The sequence below is a fragment of the Loxodonta africana genome, chromosome 1 (assembly GCF_030014295.1).
Source record: "Loxodonta africana isolate mLoxAfr1 chromosome 1, mLoxAfr1.hap2, whole genome shotgun sequence".
Classification (NCBI taxonomy): Eukaryota; Metazoa; Chordata; class Mammalia; order Proboscidea; family Elephantidae; genus Loxodonta; species Loxodonta africana.
Genome location: NC_087342.1, coordinates 207,056,250 through 207,081,514, shown reverse-complemented (window position 1 = coordinate 207,081,514; position 25,265 = coordinate 207,056,250). Strand labels below are relative to the sequence as shown.

The following is a 25,265-nucleotide window of genomic DNA, read 5'->3' as shown; positions in this document are numbered from 1 at the left end:
CCATAGAATCCTTCGATATTGCAACTTGAGGCTTCAATTTTTTCTTCAGTTCTTTCGAGCCTGGGAAACACCGAGCATGTTGGTCCCTTTTGGTTTTCCATCTCCAGCTCTTTGCACATGTCATTATAATACTTTACTTTGTCTTCTCGAGGCACCCTTTGAAATCTTCTGTTCAGTTCTTTTACTTAATCATTTCTTCCTTTTGCTTTAGCTGCTCGACATTCCAGAGCAAGTTTCAGAGTCTCCTCTGACATCCATCTTGGTCTTTTCTTTCTTTCCTGTCTTTTCAGTGACCTCTTGCTTTCTTCATGTATGATGTTCTTGATGTCATTCCACAACTCATCTGATCTTCGGTCATTAGTGTTCAACAGGTCAAATCTACTCTTGTGATGGTCTCTAAATTTAGATGGGATATACTCAAGGTTGTATTTTGGCTCCGTGGACTTGCTCTGATTTTCTTCGGTTTCAGCTCAAACTTGCAGATGAGCAGCTGATGGCCTGTTCCAGTCTGCCCCTGACCCTGTTCTGACTGACGATACCGAGGTTTTCCATCGTCTCTTTCCACAGATGTAGTCGATTTGGTTACCGTGTATTCCATGTGGCAAGGTCCATGTGTAGTTTGATGGGTAGATGGGTTAAATGAAAAGTAATTTGTCCATCATGAAAAGAAAAAGGACATTACTGCCACGTACCCTGTACTCATGTACCCTCATTCATCTTCATAAAGGATATTCAGTTTTAAGATAGTAAAGGTGCATCCACCCACTTTTTCTCTCTAAAACTATCCACTCCTCCTGCCTTAAGCAGCATGAAGAACAAGAAACAGAAACACAAACTCCATCTTCCGTGAACTTATCAGGAACCTACAACCCTGAACCAAGATACATGAGGTCTGAAAGTGCATGGAAGAATGGTAATGGCTTAGATCTGAAACTGGACAATAAGCACAGAGAAGAGTAGGGTGAGGGGCTAAAAGGGAAACAGTGAGGTGCTATAAATTACAAAAACCATAAGTTCTATGCAACTCTTCCCATCAAGAAGAGGAGTCTGGAGTCCAGATTAGCCTTGGGGCTCACTTTGATGAATAGAATGTGACAGAAGTGATGTTAGCAGTTCCCCATTTAAGGTTCTAGAGACTGCAATTTCCACTTTAACCCTCCTGAATGCTGGCCTGAGAACACTGTGTGAAAAAGCCAGAGCTAGTTTATTGGAAGATGATAATACGGAGCAGAGCTAAGCCATTTCAACTGAGGCCCCCTAACAACGAGTCTGCCATCTGCTTGACATGTGTAAGGCCATTCTAACTGTCCAGCCTCAGGTGTGATGGCCTGGGTCAGAAGAATCACACAACCAACCCATAAAATTGTGAGAAATCACTACTGTACTAAGCCACTAAATTTTAGAGTGGTTTGCTTTATCACAGAGGCTTTAGATACAGGGGATTAAGTTTTACAAAATGTATAATGAAACTACTCCCCGAAACTCCAGCTCCCTTCCACCACTCAAAATGATAAAACAAGAAATTGTACCATGAAACAAAAATAGAATATTAAAAAGAGCCCTTAGAAATCAAAAATGTGAAAACAGAAAATTTAAACTCACTGAATATACTGGAAAATAAAGTCAAGGAAATTTTCAGAAAGCAGAACAAAGATATGAACAACAGGGCTAAAAACATATGTTAAAAATGATCCTCCAAAAAGGATCACACTACAAGGTCCAATATCTGATTAACAGGAGTTGTGTGGGGGGGGGGGGCCCGTGGTGGAAATAGAGAGGAGGGGACTATCAAGGAAATAATATAAAAGAAAATTCCCCCAAACTGAAGAACATAAGTTTACAAAGTCAACGAACCAAGAGAGTGCCCGGCACAATGAACAGGTGGAAAAAAAAAAAAAAAATATATATATATATATATATATATATATATTTGTTGTTGTTGTTCTTAGGTGCCGTCGATTCGGTTCTGACTCATAGCGACCCTATGCACAACAGAAAGAAACAGTGCCTGATCCTGAGCCATCCTTAACAATTGTTGTTAAGCTTGAGCTTATTGTTGCAGCCACTGTGTCAATCCACCTAGTTGAGGGTCTTCCTCTTTTCCACTGACCCTGTACTGTCAAGCATGATGCCCTTCTCCAGGGACTGATCCCTCCTGACAACATGTCCAAAGTATGTAAGACACAGTCTCGCCATCCTTGCCTCTAAGGAGCATTCTGGTTGTACTTCTTCTAAGACAGATTTGTTCGTTCTTTTGGCAGTCCATGGTATATTCAATATTCTTCGCCAACGCAATTCAAAGGCGTCAATTCTTCGGTCTTCCTTATTCATTGTCCAGCTTGCACATGCATATGATGCAATTGAAAATACCATGGCTTGGGTCAGGCGCACCTTAGTCTTCAGGGTGACGTCTTTGCTCTTCAACACTTTGAAGAGGCCCTTTGCAGCGGATTTGCCCAATGCAATGAGTCTTTTGATTTCTTGACTGCTGCTTCCATGGCTGTTGATTGTGGATCAAAGTAAAATGAAATCCTTGACAACTTCAATCTATTCTCCGTTTATCATGATGTTGCTCATTGGTCCAGTTGTGAGGATTTTTACTTTCTTTATGTTGAGGTGTAACCCATACTGAAGGCTGTGGTCTTTGATCTTCATTAGTAAGTGCTTCAAGTCCTCTTCACTTTCAGCAAGCAAGGTTGCGTCACCTGCGTAATGCAGGTTGTTAATTCGTCTTCCTCCAATCCTGATGCCCCATTCTTCTTCATATAGTCCAGCTTCTCGTATTATTTGTTCAGCATACAGATTAAATAGGTATGGTGAAAGAATGCAACCCTGACGCATACCTTTCCTGACTTTATATGTATCTGTGAAACTTTAGGATAACCAGGATAAAGAAATGATACTAAAACCTTTCAAGGTAAGGAGAAGAAGAAGAATTAAAGAATCAGGTATAAGAATAATATTAGAATTCTCAACAGCAACACCAGAAGCAGAAGACAGGAAAGAAATGCCTTCAAAATTCCACAGGAATAATATTTAACTTGGAAGACTGTACCAGGCAATGGCAATCAAGTGTGAAGATATAATCAAGATATTCTCAGACTTTCAAAGTTTCAAAACATCTATTCCCATGTACGCTTTCTCAGAAAGGCCCTGGAAGATGCTCTCAAACAAATTGAGAGAATAATTCAAGGAAAAAGAAAACATGGGATCCAGGAAACAGAAGATTTTAAAAAACGAAATAAATGAAGAAATTCCTAGAAAGACAACCATGTAGCATAGCAGGTCATGAGTGCACCAGGATAGGCAAGAGCAAGATGAAAGTCTCTATGAGAGAAATTTCAGGGGAAAAAATTTCAGAAAATGTCTGACAGGGACCCCAACACCCTTTTAACTGAGTACTGAAGTCACTCCTGAGGTTTACCCTTCAGTCAAAGATTAGACAGGCCTAAAAAACAGTAACACATGTAGTTCAATTATGTACACAAGACTAAATGGGCACACCAGCCCAGGAGCAAGGACCAGAAGGCAGGAGGGGACAGGAAAGCTAGACAAATGGAAATGGGGAACCCAAGGTCGAGAAAAGGAGAGTGTAGACAGGTGGCGGGGTTGACAACCAATGTCATACAACAATATATGTATTGTTGTGTGAGAGATTAATTTGCCATGTAAATTTTCACCTAAAGCACACACACACAAAAAAAAAACAAAAAAATGACAAGTATGTGGAAATGTTTTTTGAGAGATGGGTTGAAGAGCTGCCAAAGAGTGAAAACAATTAGCCAAAGTTTCAAAGAAGGCAAAGCAAATGAAAATGTGATGCAATTATTAGATCCAATAAAAACAAAAGCTGTCCTAGAACGGAAATATAGTACTTCTTACAGGAAATCCACCTATACTTCTTGGATCAGCACTAAATATTTATTTACTCATAATATTAAAAGCTTTAAGGATTTAACCAAGAATTGTGATATATTATCCTGGGAGAGGGGAGGAAGATGTTAAAAAAAAAAAAAAGCTTACACAGTCATCCATCCTAAAAGTAAGTTAATAGATAGTATCTAAAATTGGAGAATGAAGATAGCAGTATCTTAAACTATCACAGTAAAAATCTGAAAACTCAACTAAGATTCGAAAGTCCCTTTGGATTTGGAGACAGACAACAGGGGGTAATAGGAAGAAAATAGTGGGGGGTGTATTATTTTCATTAAAGACTTTTTGTTAGCACTATTTAACTTTTAAGGGTATCAACATGCTACATGTCATGCACCCCATCTTTACGTAAGCTCAATAGTTTTATATGAATTGACAGATTTTTCACTTACCTAACCAACTCCCTGTCATTCAATTTATGGCTGAAATGAACCGAAGTCCTTGCTTCTCATCCAGAGGACTAGCAAGCAGCACTGAACCCTGCCCCGCCTCACACCCGCCACCAGCAGGGTAGTTTCTCAGCTTTCAGTAACCCTCCATTTTCTTTTGCTGCTATCAATAGAGTCTCATTATCTGTAACTTTCAAAATTAATTCTACTCATCTAAAAACATGATGGCCCTCTCTAACCCCTACTTTCCTTCCCACTCTGTTATGTTTACTTGGATCAAAAGGGCACATAGCTTTCTGCACACTTTAAGTTTCAAAGGCAACTGTTTTATACCAAGTGACATAACTGTACAATTTGTTCTCTAAATATACTCCCAGTTATGAAAAACTACACACCAGCAGTCCTCTCTTCAAATTATGGCAAAACAAAAACATAAAATTACCCACTAGGATAGCTGTGCTTGGCACAATGACATCAGATTTAAAAAAAAAAAAAAAAAAAAACAGTACCGCCACCCCATCACTGGTAACTCTGAAATATGCAATGGTTACCTAGCACCTGCCTAGAACAAAGCAGCAGTAGCAGCTAAAATTAAGCCAGAGGAAAGTGATTCCATCATGTTTGCTTTTAGGTTTCTAACAAATGAAAAGCAGGCAAGGTGAATGAACACCTATACCTTGAAGGTGACAAGGAACATCATATTCAATCTCATCGTGTCTCGATGGGCTTAGGAACAGAGTTCCGTCCACCAGTGGGAACTGTTCGAACACCGGGAGCGCTCGGTGGCACAGAGCACAGTTTACAACATTTCTATGGCTGGCACTGAGGGCCGCGAGGATGAACTTCCGCAGATCCTCGCCCTGGCCCACTTGGGCATCGTCTTCCATGCGCACGTGGAAAGTGTTCAACTTATGCCGGGGGATGTGCGTGAGCAGCTCGGAGAGATCGAGCCGCCGCAGGAACTGCACGGGAGCATCAAAGTGTCCCCCCCTGTGAACCGATAACCCGGCTGGACTGTAATCAAAGTGGGCATTTCTGAACACGTGGCCCCCCGCCACGGCCTTTTTATGAGGCTCAAGATGTATGGCATTCTTTAGGAATTCCCCAAGGTATCTCGAGGAGCGGGGACCGCTGAAGTGGGCAGGGGAGAGGATGGAGTAGCCTGTGGGTGGGGACTGGCCAGGGGAGGCGCAGGGGGAGCGGGCACCGTAGGGCACAGCACTGACTGCTTTTTCCTGGGAGTTCTGCCGGTCCATAGAATGGCGTCGGGGGAGATCATGGTTCAGGCCTTTTTGGGGCTTGTTCTGTGGCCTGCACTTCTTTGCCTCCTCCACAGCCTCACCCGGGGGCTTCCCTGTGTTCTTCTCCAACCCAGATTTTTTCTTTTTCTCGTCCTGCATCCGCTTCACCTGGTACCAGTCTGTGTCCTTCTTTAAGTGGCCTTGTCCACAGCGGCAGGAGCAGAAGCGGAAGGCCAGGTCATAGCCCTTCTTTGTCCACATGTTCTGGCGGCACTGCTTCTCATTCCAGCTGCGCGCCCGGCCGATGCAGTTGAACTGGACCAGGATGCTGCTCTCCCACTCGTAGAAACACTGCAGGTGCATCCAGGTGCTGTAGGGGCAGTGCTCGTTGTTACACACCACCTTCTGGTAGTCGTCCTTCTCTAGGTCAACTGGCCGCCCGAAGCTGCAGATCAGGGGTGTGGCACAAGGGGCTTCTGGGGAGGAACAAAAAAGGAGAAAGAACTTCAGTATACAGAACATTGGGAGGCCAGGTGACATCAGAGATCAAGACTATCATCCCAAAGTAGCCCAATCAAGCCAAAAGTCTAATCTTTCTGGTGTCAAGAGTTCTACCACTGGCATTACCACCACAGACAGGGCGAGAAAATATTTACCATTTTCTTCTGATACGATGTTGTGCCAAGGACATTTATTTTCTGATATTTGTTAAATGCTGAAAAACATACCAATGAGCTTCAAAAAGTCCAAATCCTTCATAGTACCTTTAGCTCTGTGTCAGTACTTCCAACGATATACCATGACGTTTTCCTAAGATGTGGGTGTAATGACAGGCAGTTCTAGGGCTCCCTGAAATGAGTCACTCCAGTGAATTAGAAAATAATATGATGAAGCTACTTAACCAACCAATTCTGGTGGTATCTCCAAAAGAGCCCTATATCATAGGGTTTAGGTTGTCCTAAATACCATATGGAAACCTTTGTGGCGTAGTGGTTAACTAAGTGCTGTGGCTGCTAACCAAAAGGCTGGCAGTTCGAATCCACCAGGCACTCCTTGGGAACCCTTGGAAGTTCTACTCTGTCCTATAGGGTCGCTGTAAGTCGGAATCGACTCGACAGCAATGGCTAAATATCACATAAAACAAAACGAATAAAAAAACTAAACCCATTGCTGTCGAGTTGGTTCCAACTCATACCAACCCTGTATGTCAGAGTAGAACTTCACATAGAGTTTCCAAGGAGCACCTGGTGGATTTCGAGTTGCTGACCTTTTGGCTAGCAGCCATGGCTCTTAACCACTATACCACCAGGATTTCCAAATATCACACAGAGGCTAGAAAATAGGCCAGCCTCATCTCTAATTCTCTTCTACAGTTATTTGATACCTGATGGTAGGGATAGATCAAATTAACTTTTGGTTCACACAGAATTATATGCTAGGTTGTGAAGAAAAAAGTCTCCCAAAACCGTCAGGACAGAAAGCAGCAACACTGAGATCTTTCTACCCTATCTCAAACATATGTCCCACAAGGGGTCCAAACAGCCACATAGGTTCCCAGAAAGGAAAGGAAAGCATGGTGACACAAGGAGAACCCATTTCTTAAGAAGTAAATCTGGGTCCCTGTAACTTCTCAATGGCAACTGAATTTCTGAGCTTAACCTAACTAACTCATTGCCACTAAGTTGATTCTGACTCATAACAACCCTATAGGATAGAGCAGAATTCCCTTCTAGGGTTTTCCAAGGAGCAGCTGGTGGATTCTAACTGCTGACCTTGGTTAGCAGCCAAGCTCTTAACCACAATGCCACCAGGGATTCACCATCTAAGCTTAAACTTACGAACAAATCTGTCAAACAGGTATGTGTTAAAAACCCTTTCAATACAATTTTTTTTTTTTGATGGGATGTGTTTTTAGTATTGGAATGCACGCTTACTAATTAAGGGTGTTTAAATTTTTGACTGGTAATACGGATTTGACAAATATGATCTGGCCATACAATCATCAATGAGGTGAGCGGCACCTTGGTGCCACCAATCTTGGGCATGACAGTATGCTACTGAGAACTAGGTAGGTAATTTACTCCTGGCGCCTTTCCATTAGGTTACATGAGGAACCTCTGGTTTTCCAAATATGACACAGAAAAACTAAAATAAACCCATCAGGTCTCCCTATTACCCAGGAAAGCCACAATTATGCTTGCAAGCCTTATCTCACCAAAATAAAGGGGAAAAAAGGCAAAAGTTTACAAAACTAACATATCCAGGAAGCATCACCTAATAGAATACTCAACCTATACAACAACAAGCCTCCGATTCTGGTCAGCTGAGCTTCACTCATTTCAAAAGGGACCCACCTTGACGCTAAACACATTAGAATTGAAATAACGCCTTTCCCCTAGCGTCCGGAGGCATAAAAAGGGGCTCGCAGATGGGTTAGGTCAATGGTAACGAAAAGGTTAAGTCCTAGCCCCATGCAACACTAGCTGTTTAACAGTGGAGAAGCTATTTTATTTATTTAATCTCCAATTTCCTCAATGGCAAAATGGACATAATCATAGTAGCTACCTTACAGAGATTTTTGTGAGGATTAAATAAAAAAAGTTTGTTGAGTCTAGCACAGCACAATAACGTTGTAGCTGTTATCCTTCTCGTTAGTTGAAACTTTATAATACAGCCTGGAACATCTTCATTTGTAAAAGAAACTGTGTAATGAGGTGATTGTGGGTCCAGATCAGAGATGGAAAAACCGATCTAGTCCAAGAACCAAAGGTGGGGTCAGAACTGGAAGACTGAAAGGCAGGCAGTAAAGCAATAGAACAGAGCCAGGGAAGGAGATCCGAGGCAATGCCAGAGACCCAAGCTCATGGTACCAGTTGTGTGGAGTGGGGGTTCAGTGTAACCAACAGGTCTGGGATGAGAGGAGCACAAAGAGCAACAGCACTAACCGCCTTCTGCAGTTGGTATCTTCTGTGCTTTTCTACAATTTTCAATAAAACTGACCATTTCCTTTAAAGCTCCTCTTTCATTTCACTGTTATTTTATTATTATCATCCTTTTTTTTCCAGCTTTTTCTCCGGCTCCTCTTTTACCTTCCATTCCCCAAAATAAGTACTTCCCAGGGCTAGATCTTTAGCATTTCCCTCTTTTATTTCTCAAGGCAGGAGCTAAAAATTAAATTTAGTATTTCTTAATGGGGGCATTACTGACATCTGGACAATTCTTCGTGGGGTGCAAGAGTCCAGTGCATTTTAGGAAATTTAGCATCACTGGACCCTGGGCACTAAATATCTGTAGCTCCCCACCTGCTCTACCTTCCCCGCTGTGGTAGCTCCAATTGCTTGTATGTTTTCAAGCACCTCCCCCCACACACTTTTAGAGAACAGTGCTACTTCCAGTAGAGAACCATTAGGCTTAATCAAGAAGGTTCTATATGCCATACTCAGGAGTTTAGACATTATATGTTATAGACAAGAAGCTACAGGAGAACTCTGAGCTGTAGGCTCCTGAAGTCGAGACTTCTATTTCAGAAAGCTCACCCTAGTGGCAGTGGGGTATGAGACTGGAGGCTGCTGGGGGATGAAGCAGAGGAAGCTGTAATCACACAGGTGAGAAATTATGAGCGACTGAACTTTTGAAGCAATGTGAGGTGACTAAAGTTTCCTCGAAATAAATGCTGATAACAGGAGGGGCAGGTTGGAAGGAAAGAACACTTTGAGCTGGCCCTGTTTTGGACCTGCTGAGTTGCAAGTATTTACCTAACACCAAGTTGGAAAAAGACACAACTGGAGCTAAAAAGAGCTAGAGCTATTCCTACAACAAAAAGACAAACAACCCAATTAAAAAATGGGCAAAGGATTTAAACAGACATTTCCACAAAGAAGATGCATAAATTGCCAATAAGCCCAGATGCCAAGGCCATTAGTCATTAAGGAAATTCAAATCAAAACCACAATTAAATATTACTTCACACCTACTATTATCGAACAAGTGAGGTAGGATGTGGTGGGAATATAAAATGGTACAGCCACTATGGAAGAGTTTGGGGTTTCCTCAAAAAGTTCAGCATAGAATTACCATATGATGTAGCAATTCCAATCCTGAGTATATACTCAAAAGACTTGAAAGCAGAGACTCAAACACATATGCATACATCAATGTTCACTGCAGCATTATTCACAATACTCAAAGACAGAAACAACCCAAGTGTTCATCAATAGATGAATGCTGTTGTTAGGTGCTGTCGAGTATAGTTCCGATTCAGTGACCCTATGCACAACAGAATGAAACACTGCCCAGTCCTGCACCACCCTCACAATTGTTGCTACGCCTGAGCCGATTGTTGCAGCCACTGTGTCAATCCATCTCATTGAGGGTCTTCCTCTTTTCTGCTGACCCTCTATTTTACCAAGCAAACAGATGAATAAAGAAAATGTGGTGTATGTATACAATGGGATATTATGAAGCCATGAAGACAAAAGAAACTGATACATGATACAACATGAATGAACCTTGAAAACATCATGCTAATATCATCATAATGTCAGACACAAAAGGACAAACATTGTGTGATCCCACGTATATGAAATATTTAGAATAGGCAAATGCATAAAGACCAAAGTAGATTAGTGGTTACTAGGGGCTGGGTATCATTAATATCACACATAAGAAAGCTTTTGCTGAAGATTATTCAAAAGCTGTTGTAGCAGGAATTCAGGCTGGATTCAGAAGACATGGAATGAGGGATATCATTGCTGATGTGATATGGATCTTGGCTGAAAGCAGAGAATACCAGAAAGATGTTCACCTACGTTTCACTGACTGTGCAAAGGCATCTGATTGTGTAGACCATAACAAATTATGGACTAACACTGCAAAGAATAGGAATTCCAGAACACTTAATTGTGCTCATGAGGAGCCTGTACATAGACCAAGAGGGGGTCATTTGAACAGAAAGAACAGCGGGATACCACGTGGTTTAAAATTAGGAAAGGTGTGCATCAAGGCTGTATCCTTTCACCATACGTATTCAATCTACATGCTGTGTAAATAATCCAAGAAGCTGGATTATATGAAGAAGAACAAAGCATCGGGATTGAAGGAAGACTTATTAACAACCTGCGGTATGCAGATGACACAACCTTGCTTGCTGAAAGCAAAGAGGACTTGAAGTACTTACTGATGAAGATCAAGGACTACAGCCTTCAGTATGGATTACACCTCAACATAAAGAAAACAAAAATCCTCACAACCTGACCAATAAGAAACACGTGATAAACAGAGAAAAGACTGAAGTTGTCAAGGATTTCATTTTACTTGGATGCACAATCAACGCCAATGGAAGCAGCAGCCAAGAAATCAAACGACATGTTGCAGGGGCAAATCTGCTGCAAGAGACTTCTTTAAAGTGTTAAAAGGCAATGATGTCACTTTGAGGACTAAGGTGCACCTGACCCAAGCCATGGTATTTTCAATCTCCTGAGATGCATGCAAAAGCTGGCCAATGAATAAGGAAAAGTGAGGAAGAACTGATGCCTTTGAGTTATGGTGTTAGCAAAGAATACTGAATATACCATGGACTAACAGAAGAACAAATAAATCTGTCTTGGAAGAAGTACAGCCAGAATGCTCCTTAGAAGCAAGGATGCCAAGACCTTCTCTCACATACTTTGGATATGTTATCAGGAGGTACCAGTCCCTGGGAAGAACATCATGCTTGGTAAAGTAGCGAGTCAGTGAAAAAGAAAATGACCCTCAACGAGACAGACTGCCACGGTGGCTGCAACAATGGGCTGAAGCATAACAATTGTGAGGATAGTGCAGGACTGGCAGTGTTTTGTTCTGTTGTACATAGGATCGCTATGAGTCGGAACCGCACCTAACAACAACAACAGGTGGTGGAAGGAGGAGGGAATGGGAGTTATTGTTGAAGGAGTACTGAGTTTCTGTTTGGGGTGATATAAACATTGTAGAAATATATAGTGGTAATGGTTGTACAATAGGATGGATGTACTTAATGTCACTGAATTGTACATTTAAAATGGTAAAAGGAAAAAAAAAAAAAAGAGCTAGATTTGTGAATACAGGTGTGGAGTCACTAACCCAGAGATGGAGGTTAAATGCCTGGAACTGGTGAGAGCGAGCCAGCCTGAGAAGACTGTGAGGAGTGGGCAGAGATGAGGGACTGGGAAAAAAATTCTAAGAAGCAACATTAAAAGGCTGGATGAGAAGAGTTAACCACGGAGACTGATTAGCAATCAACTGAGAATTTACTGGACAAGTCAGGAAAGAATCATGTCAAGGGACTCGGAAGAGTTTTAAGAACGGAGGAGTGTGAAATGTGGTAGAGTGACAGCGAAGATCAGTTTCTCAACCTCAGAACTACTGACATTTGGGGCTGGATAATTCTTTGTTGTGGGAACCGACTATGCATTGTAAAACGTTTAGCAGCAACCCTAGCCTCTATCCACTAGATGCCAGTAGAATACTAGCTGGGGTATTTATTTTGTCCTGAATATTATAGAGAAGCTAGAAAACAGCCTCACCTCATCCCTAATTCTCATTCCTAAAGGTAGGGTAATTATGAGTCGGAATCGGCTTGACAGCAACAGGTTTATGTGTTTTTCTGTTTTTTAACAGCAAAGAAAGGAGCTCTCGTGGTGCAGTGGTTTAAGAGCTCAGCTGCTAACCAAAAGGTCGGCAGTTCAAACCTACCAGCTGTTCCATGGAAGAAAGATGTGGCAGTCTGCACCCGTAAAGATTACAGCCTTGGAAACCCTACGAAGCAGTTCTACTCTGTCCTGTAAGGTCACTATGAGTCGGAACAGACTCGAAGGCAATAGGTGGTGGATGGCAGAGATGTTGGTCTAGAGAATTATGCCACCAGGCGGTGAAGACAAAAAAGAGAATTCTCTCAAAGTTATCAGGGGGGACCTTTTAAGTCTCCAAAATGTCTACAGACGTTGCCAAGTGTCTTCTGGGGGCAAAATCTCCCCTAGGGGCAAAATCTCTCCTAGGTGATGACCACTGGATAAGACAGAGACTGAGATGTCCTCAACAGAATGAGCAGTGACATCCCTGTGAGAGCCAGTCCAGTGGAATGATGGAGCTCGGGGTCACAGTGGACAGTGACGAATGAGTGGGGAGGTGAAGAAGCAGGAACAGTGAGTACAGAGGGCACCTCGGAAAACTCTTTCTGGGAAATATAACTGTAGAGAGAAGGAAGAGAAAGGGCACAGCACAGAAGGCAACAAGGTCTGAGATCAACTGGGCCAAAAAAAAGATAGGCTGAAGAGATAGGTTGTCATTGTTAGCTGCAGTAGAATCGGGCCCAGGCTCATGACAACCCTACGCACTATAGGATCAGACTGTTGTGATCCACAGAGTTTTCACCGCCAGATTTTCGGAAGTAGACCGCCAGGCCTTTCTTCCTAGTCTGTCTTATTCTAGAAGCACCATTGAAACCTGTTCAACATCACAGCAACACGCAAGCCTCCAAGAACAGATGAGTAGCAGCAGTGCATAAGGTCCGTTGGCTGGGAGTGGAACACAGGTCCACAGGTCTCCCACATGGAAGGCAAGAATTCTACCACTGAATTACCTACCACTGCCCCTCAAAGATACAGAAGAGGGTACAAATTATGATTCCCCTACTCAAAAAACTTTACAACCTCACCACTGCCCACTGAATTACAAATACAACATTCCACCAAATGAGAGAGCACAGGTGATAGCACCCACACAGCCTATACAAGCATAGGTTATGGCTGTGTTTGTTGTTACTTGCCACTGAGTTGTCTCCAACTCAAAGCATTGCTAGGTCCTGCACCATCTTCATGATCATTGGTATGTTTGAGCCCACTCTTGCAGCTATTGAGTACTGCCTTCCAATGCAGGGGGCTCATCTTTCAGCACTATATTGGACAATATTCTCTTGTGATCCATAGTTATGGCTATGTTACCATTATCCACTTCAGTGTAGAATCCCAGGGCTGTAGCAAAATGGCCCTAAGCCAACTTTCCGACTTCCATGTATTTGGTCATCACCACCTGATCACTGTAGCTTCCTCATCCACCCCCGGCGGTCCACAATCATTAATCTTCTTTATCAAAATCCCATTCAGTGTATGTAGCAGTTCATAGTACAGACTCCGGAACTCTGCTGCCTGCATTAGGATCCCAGAAGCACCAATTCTCAGCTGTGTCCTCTTGAACAATTACTTCTCTTTGCAGCAGTTTCCTCAGTTTGAAATGCAGATAGTAGCAGAATGTACCTGATATACTTGTAGCCCTTAAAACAAGGCCTAGCACTTAGTAAACCTCTCCCTCCTCTCCTGCTCTTTTAAAGCCCAACTCTAAAAACACCCATTTCTCCAGGACTCCCAGTTTCCCTCTATCCTGAGTCTCCTCAGCACGGTCAGGTCTGAATCTGACTTAAAATCCTTTAGTGCCCCGCTTATTTTCTTCTTTGAATTTTTTGTTGATCCCATGTGTTTTCAATAACGAAAGGTATGCTGATTAAACAACCACTTCAGAATTTTTGTTATGAGTTATAGATTTTGACACTATCTGGAGTTCCGTATGTTCCAGAGGACTCCATGATCCCCATTGTCTAGGATCACATACGCCCCAGCAGATGCCAAAACACAGTAAGCCCTACTGATATGAGTCAATGAATGCATGGCAAAAATAACTTGTGAGAGTTTGAGTCTCTTGAAAAGTACCACTGCAATGCATTATTTCTTATTGGAAAGGCATTATTTACCATTCAGAAGCTAGAAAGGAGGATGTCAGCAACACTTGGAAACAATGAATGGCATAAAGCAGAAAATGGCTACTACAAACGAAGACTGGCAAGAGTTTATTCTTGTGATAAGTACATTCTCATGAGAACATAGCAATTGGGAAACACAGTGAGGAGAAAGGCAAACTGGTCAAAAGTTTAGAAAATTCACACATTAGGGAGGCATTTACCTAAGACAATACTCAATCTACACAAAAATGAAGCTCCCATTCAGGATTTTTCAGTTTCACACATTTCAAAAGGCTCCCACATGGAGGCTAAACACGTTAAAATCAGGTTACCTCTTTCCCAAAAAACTCCAGAGGCATAAAAAGTGGTTGGAATATTATATGACCCACAAACCCCCAAAGGGTTAAGTCCCTCATCGTACTTCCCTGGCTCAGGAGAGCGCACCTCTCACTCATCTTTGTGTTCCTGGCACCACAGGCCCCAGGCCTTACACAAACCTGGTAATGAACAGAACTGCAACAAAAACACACCAGCAGATCAAACCCACACAGGACAGGCAGAGCAGAAGGAAGCGAGAGAGCTGTAGCCCCGGACAGGAAGACCTAAGTGTACTGCAGTGTGCTGAAATGAAGTGGAAGAATGGCTTGTAAACTCTGAGTAAATTAACTGCAGTCCCCAGTGCTGTGACCTTTTGTGTCCTTTAAAATGTTAATTAGTCAATTAAAGTTCAGCTGCTTTTATCCTCAGTCCTTCAGAGGAATAATAGCCTTGAAGGGAATGTCTCTGGAATGTAGTGGCAGTAACCAAAATGATATTAACCCAGGGCTAATGAAATCAAATCAAGGGATGACATAACTATACTTTTATAGTCACAATATACAAAACTAAAAATTTTTTTAATGCTGAGACTAATTTGATATTTCTTTACGAAGTATTTTCACATTAAAGAAAGGAAGGCTAGAAGGGGAAGGGAGGATGGGGAACTTCGTCTTACATATTTTGGACACGTTATCAGGAGGGATCAGGCCCCAGAGAAGGACATCATAAGGCTCTCAAAGAGATGGACTGACACAGTGGCTACATTAAACATATCAACAATTGTGAGGATGGTGCAGGACCAGGCAGTGTTTTATTCTGCTGTACATGGGGTTGCTATGAGTTGGAACCGACTCAACAGTACCTAACAACATATCTATGCACAAAGGTTGAAAAAGTATCATTCAGCCAATGCTGAGCACTTCCCACGTACCAGGTCTTTGGAGATGAAAGACTAGTAAATCGTGCTGAAAGCTCTACCAGAACACGTACATGGAACATGGAGGAGGTCCCACTGCTCTGCCCACATCCCTGTTTCTGTAGTGTTGTTTGTAGTCATCATAGCCAATCTCACCTGCTTTGCTGCCTTCAAGGACTCTACAAGGAAGAGCCCCAGATCCGCTTGCCAGCCCTGCTTGTTTACATGTCAGCCACTTTGATGTGGCTGGTGTGGCCAGGCTTCAGAGAGAAATACTAAGCCAACAGGTTGTTTAATATCAAGTAATATGTGCATCAAATACCTCACCCCATTACAACCTCAAGAGAGAGCCTAAGAGGGAAGTAGGCAATTCAGAACAGGGTGAGCCTTGGGAACAGTCTGAGGACTTCTGACAATGCTTTTACATCTCACACAGCCTTCTGATGAAGCAGGTGGAAGCCAGCCTCTACCTCATGAACATTTTTTCTTTCAAGGCTTAGCTCAAACTCATCTCCCTTCCTAGCCTCACCCTTCCATTGTCCACCCTGGGATGACGGCTGGGAATAATGAGAGGGCTACGTGGCCGCTTCTGCCATGGACTAAGAGTTGACGCTGAGGAGTTTCCTCACCTGTAAAACAAGGACAGAATGCTGCCCCACTCACCTCAAATACATGTGGAAGCACTTTGTAAAGTTCCATAAAAATGTTTACTCTTTTATGCTGCTTCATAACTATTCTACCATAACTGTTCACCTGTGTATCTGGCTCCCCATTGAGATGCAAACTGATCCATTTCCTGCATTTTCTATCTAATGTTTCAGACACCCAGTAAATGTTTAGGTATTAAGTAAATATATGAATAATGCCAGGCCTCTTTTTCAACTCCCCAAGCCTTATAATTAACCAAAATAAACAGGAAACGATTTCAAAGCTCTTCAAAACAGCACTGGTGGCATTTAAATTCAGACCTATAGCAAATTAGCAATATTATAGAAGCCCATTTGACTGCTTTGTGAAAGAGATACCTAAAACTACAAAATCCCTAGTTCCTTTACGAACAGCAGTCCCACAAAAGTATAATAAATGTAATATAGATTCATCTGATACAACTAACCCTTTAAGGCAGACGAGGGGAGGAAACCTACATTCAGAGAGGACTTGTGTCAGGCACCTCCCTTGGGGCATCAGCACGAGCTGTGGTAATGAACAAGCAATATGGGAAAGCACTGTTCAAAAACAGGTATGTAAATCCCAATGCCTGTTTTTATAGCTTCATCATTCAATACTCAGTGCCCCGCTTCCATTTCTCCCTACCCAGGTGAAAATAAACAGGGGTCATCTCACTCTGGGCAAAACTCTCAAGTATTTTCAAGTCTGGACAACAGATAACTAGGCTGAGGACACTTGAGCAAAGTTTGTCTTCTCTCCTCAGCCCTCTCACTGGTATCCCTCCTCCCACGCTGGTCTCGGGTCTCTGCCTCCCCAACTACTAAAAGGGAGGAATCTGACAGCAGCCATTTATACTTGGCTGCCTGACAGAAGACTCTGACCTCTTCACAAATTCATTCATACTGACTGAAGAGAACCACAGGCATGGCCATTTACAGCTTTTTAACTGTAAAATTACATTTCCACCCGTCTTCAAATAGGTGCAAACCTCACTCACAAGTAGGAGGAGGGTTCTGAGAGTCAGGCGAAACACAGAATTTTCTGAATTCATACGAGGCTTTCTAAACAAAATCTAAGGTAGGAACTTGGTCATATTCATCCTCGTGAACCCAGTACTTTCAAAATCATGTTGTTGTTAGGTGCCATCAAGTGGATTTCGACTTATATAGGAACCCTATGCTGACAGAGTAGAACTGCCCCCATAGAGTTTTCTAGGCTGTGATCTTTATGGAAGCCAATTGCCAGGTCTTCCTCCCATGGAACCGCTGGTGAGTCCAAACCACCACCCTTTTGGATAGCAGCTGAGTGCAAACCGCCACACCACCAAGACTCCTTTTCAAAATCATACTAGGTGTTTAATAAGTGTTTTTGTTGAAGGAAAGTATGTCCTGATCAGATTCAGTACTCTCCTGGGGACTGAGGGGCTGGAGGATGGAGAAGGGAGGAAGGGAAGGGGTGAACCCTTGGGGTGAGTCAGTATGACTGCTGGAGACTGCCCCTAGTCAGGTCTTCTAGACATTAAGCTCCTCCAAGCCTTCTCTGCCAGCACAGAGCCTGGCCCTCACCTTCACTTCCTCAGATTTAACAACATCTATTCTATCCTTCTCCTGCATCTAACTTAATATTTTCTGAACATTTACTTAATAAAATATTGCTGATTTTTTTTTTTCATACAGTAATTTTTCTTATCTAGAAACACATTCTCCTCTAGGCAGGAAGTTTCTGACAAGAGTGTGGGTCCTGTCTCCAGCTTCCGGAGAGAGGACACAGAACGTGGTGCTGGAGGAGCAGACTCTGGAGCCAGCCTGCCTGAATCTGGCCCTCAGGTCTGCCACGTATTAGTTTTAAGACCTTTGGTAAGTCATTTAACCTCCCTGTGCCTCTGTTTCCTCACCTGTAAAACGGAGGAAATAATAGCAGCTACCTCAAAAGGCTGCTGTGAGGATTAAAGAAGTTACCAAAGTTGTTCAAACAGCGCCTGGCACACGGTAAGCACCATTTAAATATAAGCAGTTATTATTAAAGGCCGTATCATTTTATATTAACCTGTAACCCATTGTCACCGAGTCAATTTCGACTCCTAGTGACCCTGCAGGACAGAGCAGAACTGCCCCATAGGGTTTCCAATGAGTGGCTGGAGGATCTGAAGTGCAGATCTTTTGGTTAGCAGCCTGAGCTCTTAACCACTGCGCCACCAGAGCTCCATCACTTTATATTACTTGATGTAAAAATAAGGGACTCTGAACGTGTTTAGATGGTGGCTACAACCGGGAGGTGACCAGCTTCCTTTCCCCAAATGTAAATCAAGTGCAAGGAAGGCTTACCTGGATTCCACCAGAAGTTGGGCACTTTAGACCGTGTTAAATTAAACCCTTCTCATCTAGCCCTTCACCACACACAGGTGCACACCCTCCTCTCACCTCCTGCCTCTCCTGGAGCTGATCTTCATCCAGCCGCAAATCCCATCAACGCGCTCCGGGCTCAGATGTGCTGCCTGCCCCTCTGACCTGGGAATGCCTGCCAGACCATCTTGACAGCACTGAGTATGTGTGTTAAATCATCTTAGGTCTAATGTCTGGCTTGCTCTCTGAACTTTTACTTTTGCCAATCGTGATGTCTTATGTGGACTTTAAACTTATTGAGGACAAGAAATGTACTTCCTCCCCCACAACAAGCAATGCAGCGTGGCGTATATAATTCATTAAATATATGCCGACTAGTTTTTTTTAGTTTTAAGGAGAAGAAAAGGTGACCTTCCAGATTCTCTTCTCCTCAATGTCAGACACATAAGTACCTTGTTCTATGTATTTTTCAACCTAAGCCATCTTAGCCAAGCCTAGGTAACAGGGACTCACAAAAGCTGGTTCCATTTTACGCATGCGATGCATTCGTGAAAAACTGACATAATTCAAGACCAATCTTCCCACAGTCTGGGGGGGATAGTGTGGGGAGTGCACTTTCCGAACACATAAATCTGTAGGCATGGTGTTATATTTTTGCTTTCCTGGTTCTTTTTAACTTTACTGGCATCATCTCATATTTCTGAGCTTACCTCATAAAATAACGGCATGGCATATCATAGTATTTTATCATGCCTAATTTCCGTTTCAAAGTTCCTGATTTTCAGCACTGCTATAAATACTTGGAAACCCCGGTGGCACAGTGATTAAGTGGTACAGCTGCTAACCAAAAGGCTGGCAGTTCGAATCTACCAGGTGCTCCCTGGAAACTGTATGGGGCAGTTCTACCCTGTCCTGTGGGTTGCTATGGGTCGGAATCGACTCAACAGCAATGGGTTTGGTTTTGGTTTTGTTTTTTTTTAATAGCATACCTGGGTGACATTTTGAAAGATATAATAAAGGTTTTAAATTATAGGAAGCTAAAATAAAAACACAAATGTCACCAAAATCCTTGAAGAAGTTCATTACACAGAGTTCATGTAAAATTGCCAAAGATTAGTAGAAGACATTTCTGTTTATAATAAAAGGTGGTGCCGCTGGGTAACCAAGCAGTTTTACAATTCCACTGGCCTGCCAGCTTTGAAAATCTGAGATGACTTGCTGCATAATTTGGGGGAATGTGTCCTTTGAAGTTCCGTATATACTGTGAGGCTTTTATTAATATTACTTATGTCTCATTTTTTTTTTTATGTCTCATTAGTTAGAATTTGCATAATTCAATTTGCATATAATAGGATCACACTGTATTAGAAAATTAATTAGCAGGCTGCCTTTTCTCCTGCTTGGAGGTGCTGGATCACTGAAAACTACACTATATCCTAGCATCTACACATACGACAGCTACATAATCTGAAGGAAAGCTCCAGAATGCTTAGAACCAAATATCATAATATCACAAGATGGAAACAGGACTCCAGACTAAGTATATGGTGTTTTTATATATGCATGCATGCATCTGTGCATGTGTGTGTGTGGATGGATGAAGGGATGTATGGAATGATGGGTGTGTGCACATAAATAACTAGAAAACTATTCCATTTAAGGCTCCAGAGAAGACCTGATATCATCTTTTGATAGGAAATGGTCTTCTTCTAAAACACTGAAAATCCAAAAACCAAAGCTGCCGTCGAGTCTATTTCGACTCATAGCAACCCTATAGGACAGAATAGAACTGCCCCCCAGAGTTTCCAAGGAGCGCCTGGTGGATTCAAACTGCTGACCTTAACTACCTCATCACTACTCTAAAACACTATAGAGCTTAATTTTGATTATCCTCATCAATGTCCTCCTTTGCGAGGACACATATTCAAAATCTGCCCATAATCAAAACTTCTTAATCACATTTTATATATGTGATTTCCATTTACCATCTACGTTACAACATGGTGTCCCAAAACGTTGGACCTGTTTCTTCTCTTCTGGTGGACCCCAAAATGGGGCCTGGAGGCCCAAGGCCATATTGGAGTTGACCACCTCCCCTTATCTCTGCAATCTCAACGATCTCATGATTTTACCTCAGCGTGGGGCATCTACGGACCAGGTACTTGTCAAAAAAATACAACCCATAACTCACTGCTATTCATTATCTTCCAAAAGCTCAAGTGAGAAAAAGTTTTTAAGATCTCCTAGATGATATGCTATCTACACATTCCTCTAGACCAGAATTTTAACGGGGCAGTTTGGCCTGTACTGTGTCCTATGAAGTCAGTACAAGGTTTGTGTTATGAAATGTGAATCTGAATGCCGTTTAGCTGTAGCATGCGCTCTCCTAGCAGCCACACCTGCACCCCAGGCCCATTCATATACTTATGTCCTGTAGGCATGTGGGTGTGTGACTCCTGTGCTAGATAAAATCTATCCCTCAATTAAACCAGACCATCAGGGAGCTGAATACCTGATCACATTGTTTCAGTCCCTGGACAGATTGCTTTCAATGACGTCAGAAGGCCTCATAAATTTGTTTTATCTATGAAAAGATATTGTCGTGGACATTGTTCAGTATTTTAAAATGTCTATAAATAGCTAAGCAACTGGCTTGTTTTGATCTGATGGACACTGTAGAGCACAATATATACTAGAAATGTGAAGGACCAATTTGTGATCTACCTCTTGTACATGACTCAAGACATGCATGATTTTTTTTCCTAATAGTATTTTCCCTATCACTAATATCCTCACTTATTTATTATTTATCTTATAGTATTACGTGTCATTTGGAAAGCCACTTTAAATTATTTTTGGAACAAGGAGGGTGTAAATAATCAAAACAAAGACTCATTTACCACCTGGTAATTTTCAAATCAGTTTTGCCCAACATGCGTTAAAGTCTGTATGCCATGGGTGTCAAAGTGGTTCCCTCCCTCTTCATTTTCCAAAGTCTGGGAAAGATGGGCTGGAGGTGAGAGGTAAGGGGAGTGCTGATCTACCGACCCTGGGAACCCTACAGGCTCAGTACCTTCCAGGAGCAGCTGCCCTCCAGACCATACCCTGTGCTCCACCCCTTACAGAAGTATTCAGAGGCACAAGCAGCAAGGGCTCTCAGTTCTCGAAGCCAGCTCACTCTACCCATTTCACATTTCTCTTCCACCTTCCCTGTCTCAGCTACCTCAGCTCCAGAATTTGCTATTCATCCTTCTGTTATAACATGGCCTCTGCCTATTCCCATCATTCCTGGTTTCTCTCTCTGTTATTCTCTCAAGACATATTTTTGGCTGGCTCCTGTCACTCAACCAACCCAACCTCCTCAGTCTTCCTTCCTCCATCTGTCCATGCACGTCTCCTGCCCCCCCAAGATCACCCTCTCCCCTCCCCACCTCACTGATGAAACCCAAACACATTAGAGTAGGCCCTGATTCCTTTCAACTCTGCCCTGCCTTGTCTTCTGAGGGATCCTCTCTCCTTGGCTCTAGCTCACGACGTCTAGACTCTTCTAAGGGTCTGTCATCCTCGTGTGGGCCCAGTCTTGTCTCCACTTGGCTTTTCGCAGCAACGCCCTCTTCCTGCCCCCTTCTCTCTTTCTCCTCCCTCATGTATCAACCTTGGAATTCATTTCTGACAAACATGAAGAGTCCCATAGTTGCCTCAGAGACCTTACCTATGGGGAAAAGAGAAAGCAGAAAGGAACTAAGAAATGACAAATAATAAAGATGTGGCCATGTAATCCAAACTGACTCCTAGATAACATTACCATTCACATTTACAGAGTCCAACTCGACCTTCTTAGGATGGCTAACGAAAAAGTATCAATGTAATAATTTAATAATGAGAACAACAGGTTATATTTATAGCCTTTATCAATGGCACTAACAATCTTAATGTTAACTTGTTTTAATAAGAAAAAGTCATATTCAATTCAGGACATATACATGTACTCTTATGTAAATTAAAAGAAAAAATAAGTTTATAACAGGCACCAATTGAAATAAGGTACACACACATCCATGTATATGAGCTTATCTATAAATAACTATAAATACACCCTTATCCATGTAATTGGATACATATGTACATGTGCACATGCTGTTGTCGTCAGGTGCTGTCCAGTCTGTTCCAACCTATAGCAACCCTATGTACCACAGAATGAAACACTGCCCGGGTCCTGCATCATGCTCACAATCATTGTTATACTTGAGCCCACTGTTGCAGCCACTGTGTCAATCCATCTCATTGAGGATCTTCCTCTTTTCCATTGACCCTGTACTTTACCAAACATGATATATCATTCTCCAGGGACTGATCCTCCTGACAACATGTCCAAAGTATGTAAGATGCAGTCCTGCCATCTTTGCTTCTAAGGAGCATTCTGGCTGTACTTCTTCCAAGGCAGATCTGTTCGTTCTTTCGGCAGTCCATGGTATATTCAATATTCTTCGCCAACACCACAATTCAAATGCGTCAATTCTTCTTCGGTCTTCCTTATTCATTGTCCAGTTTTTGTACGCATATGATGTGATTGAAAATACCATGGCTTAGGTCAGGCGTATCTTAGTCTTCAAGGTGCCATCTTTGCTTTGCAACACTTTAAAGAGGTCCTTTACAGCAAATTTGTCCAATGCAATGGGTCTTTTGATTTCTTGACTGCTGCTTCCATGGGTGTGGATTATGGATCCAACTAAAACGAAATCCTTTTCAAATTCAATCTTTTCTCCATTTATCACGATGTTGTTCATTGGTCCAGTTGTGATGATTTTTGTTTTCTTCATGTTGAGGTGTAATCCATACTGAAGGCTGTTGTCTTTGATCTTCATCAGTAAGTGATTCAAGTCCTCTTCACTTTCACCAAGCAAGGTTGTGTCATCTGCATAATGCAGGTTGTTAATGAGTTTTCCTCCAATCCTGATGTCCCGTTCTTCACATAGTACAGCTTCCTGGATTATCTGCTCAGCAGACAGATTGAATAGGTACGGCGAAAGGATACAATCCTGATGCACACCTTTCCTGACTTTAAACCAATCAGTATCCCCTTGTTCTGTAGAACAACTGCCTCTTGATCTATTTACACGTTCCTCACAAGCACAATTACGTGTTCTGGAATATCCATTTTTCGCAATTTTATCTATAATTTATTGTGATCCACACAGTCTAATGCCTTAGTATAGTCAATAAAACACAGGTAAACATCTTTCTGATATTCTCTGCTTTCAGCCAGAATCCATCTAACACCAGCAATGATATATACCTGGTTCCACGTCCTCTTCTGACTCCAGCCTGAATTTCTGGCAGTTCCCTGTCGATACACTGCTGCACCGGCTTTTGAATGGTCTTCAGCAAAATTTTGCTTACATGTGATATTAATGACATTGTTTGATAATTTCTATATTCGGCTGGATCACCTTTCTTGGGAATAGGCATATATATGGATCTCTTCCAGTCAGTTGGCCAGGTAGCTGTCTTCCAGATTTCTTGGCATAGACGAGTGAGCACTTCCAGCACTGCATCCATTTGCTGAAACATCTCAACTCCATCAATGCCTGAAGCCTTGTTTTTCACCAATGCCCTCAGTGCAGCTTGGACTTCTTCCTTCAATACCATCGATTCCTGATCATATTCTACCTCTTGAAATGGTTGAACGTCTACCAATTCTTTTTGGTATGATGACTCTGTGTATTCCTTCCATCTTCTTTTGATGCTTCCTGCATCATTTAGTATTTTCCCCAGAGAATCTTTCTCTATTGCAACTTGAGGCTTATTTCTTCAGTTCTTTTAGCTTGAGGAATGCCCAGTGTGCTCTTCCCTTATGGTTTTCTATCAAACTGACATATATAGGTGTGTATGAGCACACACAGGTCTATCAAGATGAAGTATTATTTCCACAGTGAAGAATAATAACAAAAATGCTCTTCAAAACTCTTCTGTTTTAATTTCACTTGCTCTAGTGGAGAAAACCCAAAATACTCTTTAATACGAAAACTGATTGTTACAGTCTTATATATATTTTTTGCAAACAGAAAGCTATGAAAACAAAAAGTAGAAAAGACAAGGGCCTTCAGTTTATTATAAACCCAAGCTAGTACTTGAATGGGAGTTACAGTTCTGCTAGCCAAATTCTCTGAGCAGTTACATTTTAACCTCATGGTCCATTGTGAACCCCACTTGTTTTTGTCTGTTCAAAAATGGCCAGCTCTGTCCAACGTGTGTTATTCCCATGCAGCTTTCCTTTGTTGGTTGGGTTGGTTCTTTCTCATGTCACTCTTTGAATGTCAGCCAGTTGAGTGTTGGCCACGCAGGAATCTGTCACCACCATTTTGAATTCTGACCACAGTCTCTAAGATACTAATCATTCCTTGCCTCCTTACTTGGCATCAATACAAATTCAATGAGTACCTTCTCCTTTGGTATAAAACCAGATTTTACAGTTTGCCACTCTAGTAGGTGTACTTCATCTTTTTCATATCAGACAGTGAAGCAAAAGAAAATGATAGAAATATATATATATGAATATTTGGAAACAAAAAAAATTGGTAATACTCTGTGCACACATGTGATGACATCAGCATTTCTAGTTTCCCCTTTTCTGCTTCTAGAATGAATCAGGAAGCATCAATACAGGACACAACAACCCTGAATTTCTTCCATCATAACAAATGATAA

General features: G+C 42.1%; 1 protein-coding gene and 1 long non-coding RNA gene across 8 annotated transcripts in view; both read right to left on the bottom strand.

Moving 5' to 3' along the window:
• The window catches only part of HECA (hdc homolog, cell cycle regulator), a 67,640-nt gene that overhangs the window by 15,468 nt on the left and 26,907 nt on the right, over positions 1–25,265 (bottom strand). For all 7 annotated transcript variants that reach the window (XR_010323024.1, XR_010323025.1, XR_010323026.1 and 4 more), the window contains exon 2: positions 4,999–6,039. Coding sequence is in view for 3 of the 7 variants with exons in the window: in XM_023546628.2 (XP_023402396.2) it covers positions 4,999–6,039 (1,041 nt within the window). In the remaining 4 variants the exon portion in view is untranslated. The remainder of the gene's footprint in view (positions 1–4,998; positions 6,040–25,265) is intronic.
• The window catches only part of LOC135232439 (uncharacterized), a 33,904-nt gene continuing 26,509 nt past the window's right edge, over positions 17,871–25,265 (bottom strand). The window contains exon 2 of the long non-coding RNA XR_010323033.1: positions 17,871–25,057. This is a non-coding gene — a long non-coding RNA (uncharacterized LOC135232439). The remainder of the gene's footprint in view (positions 25,058–25,265) is intronic.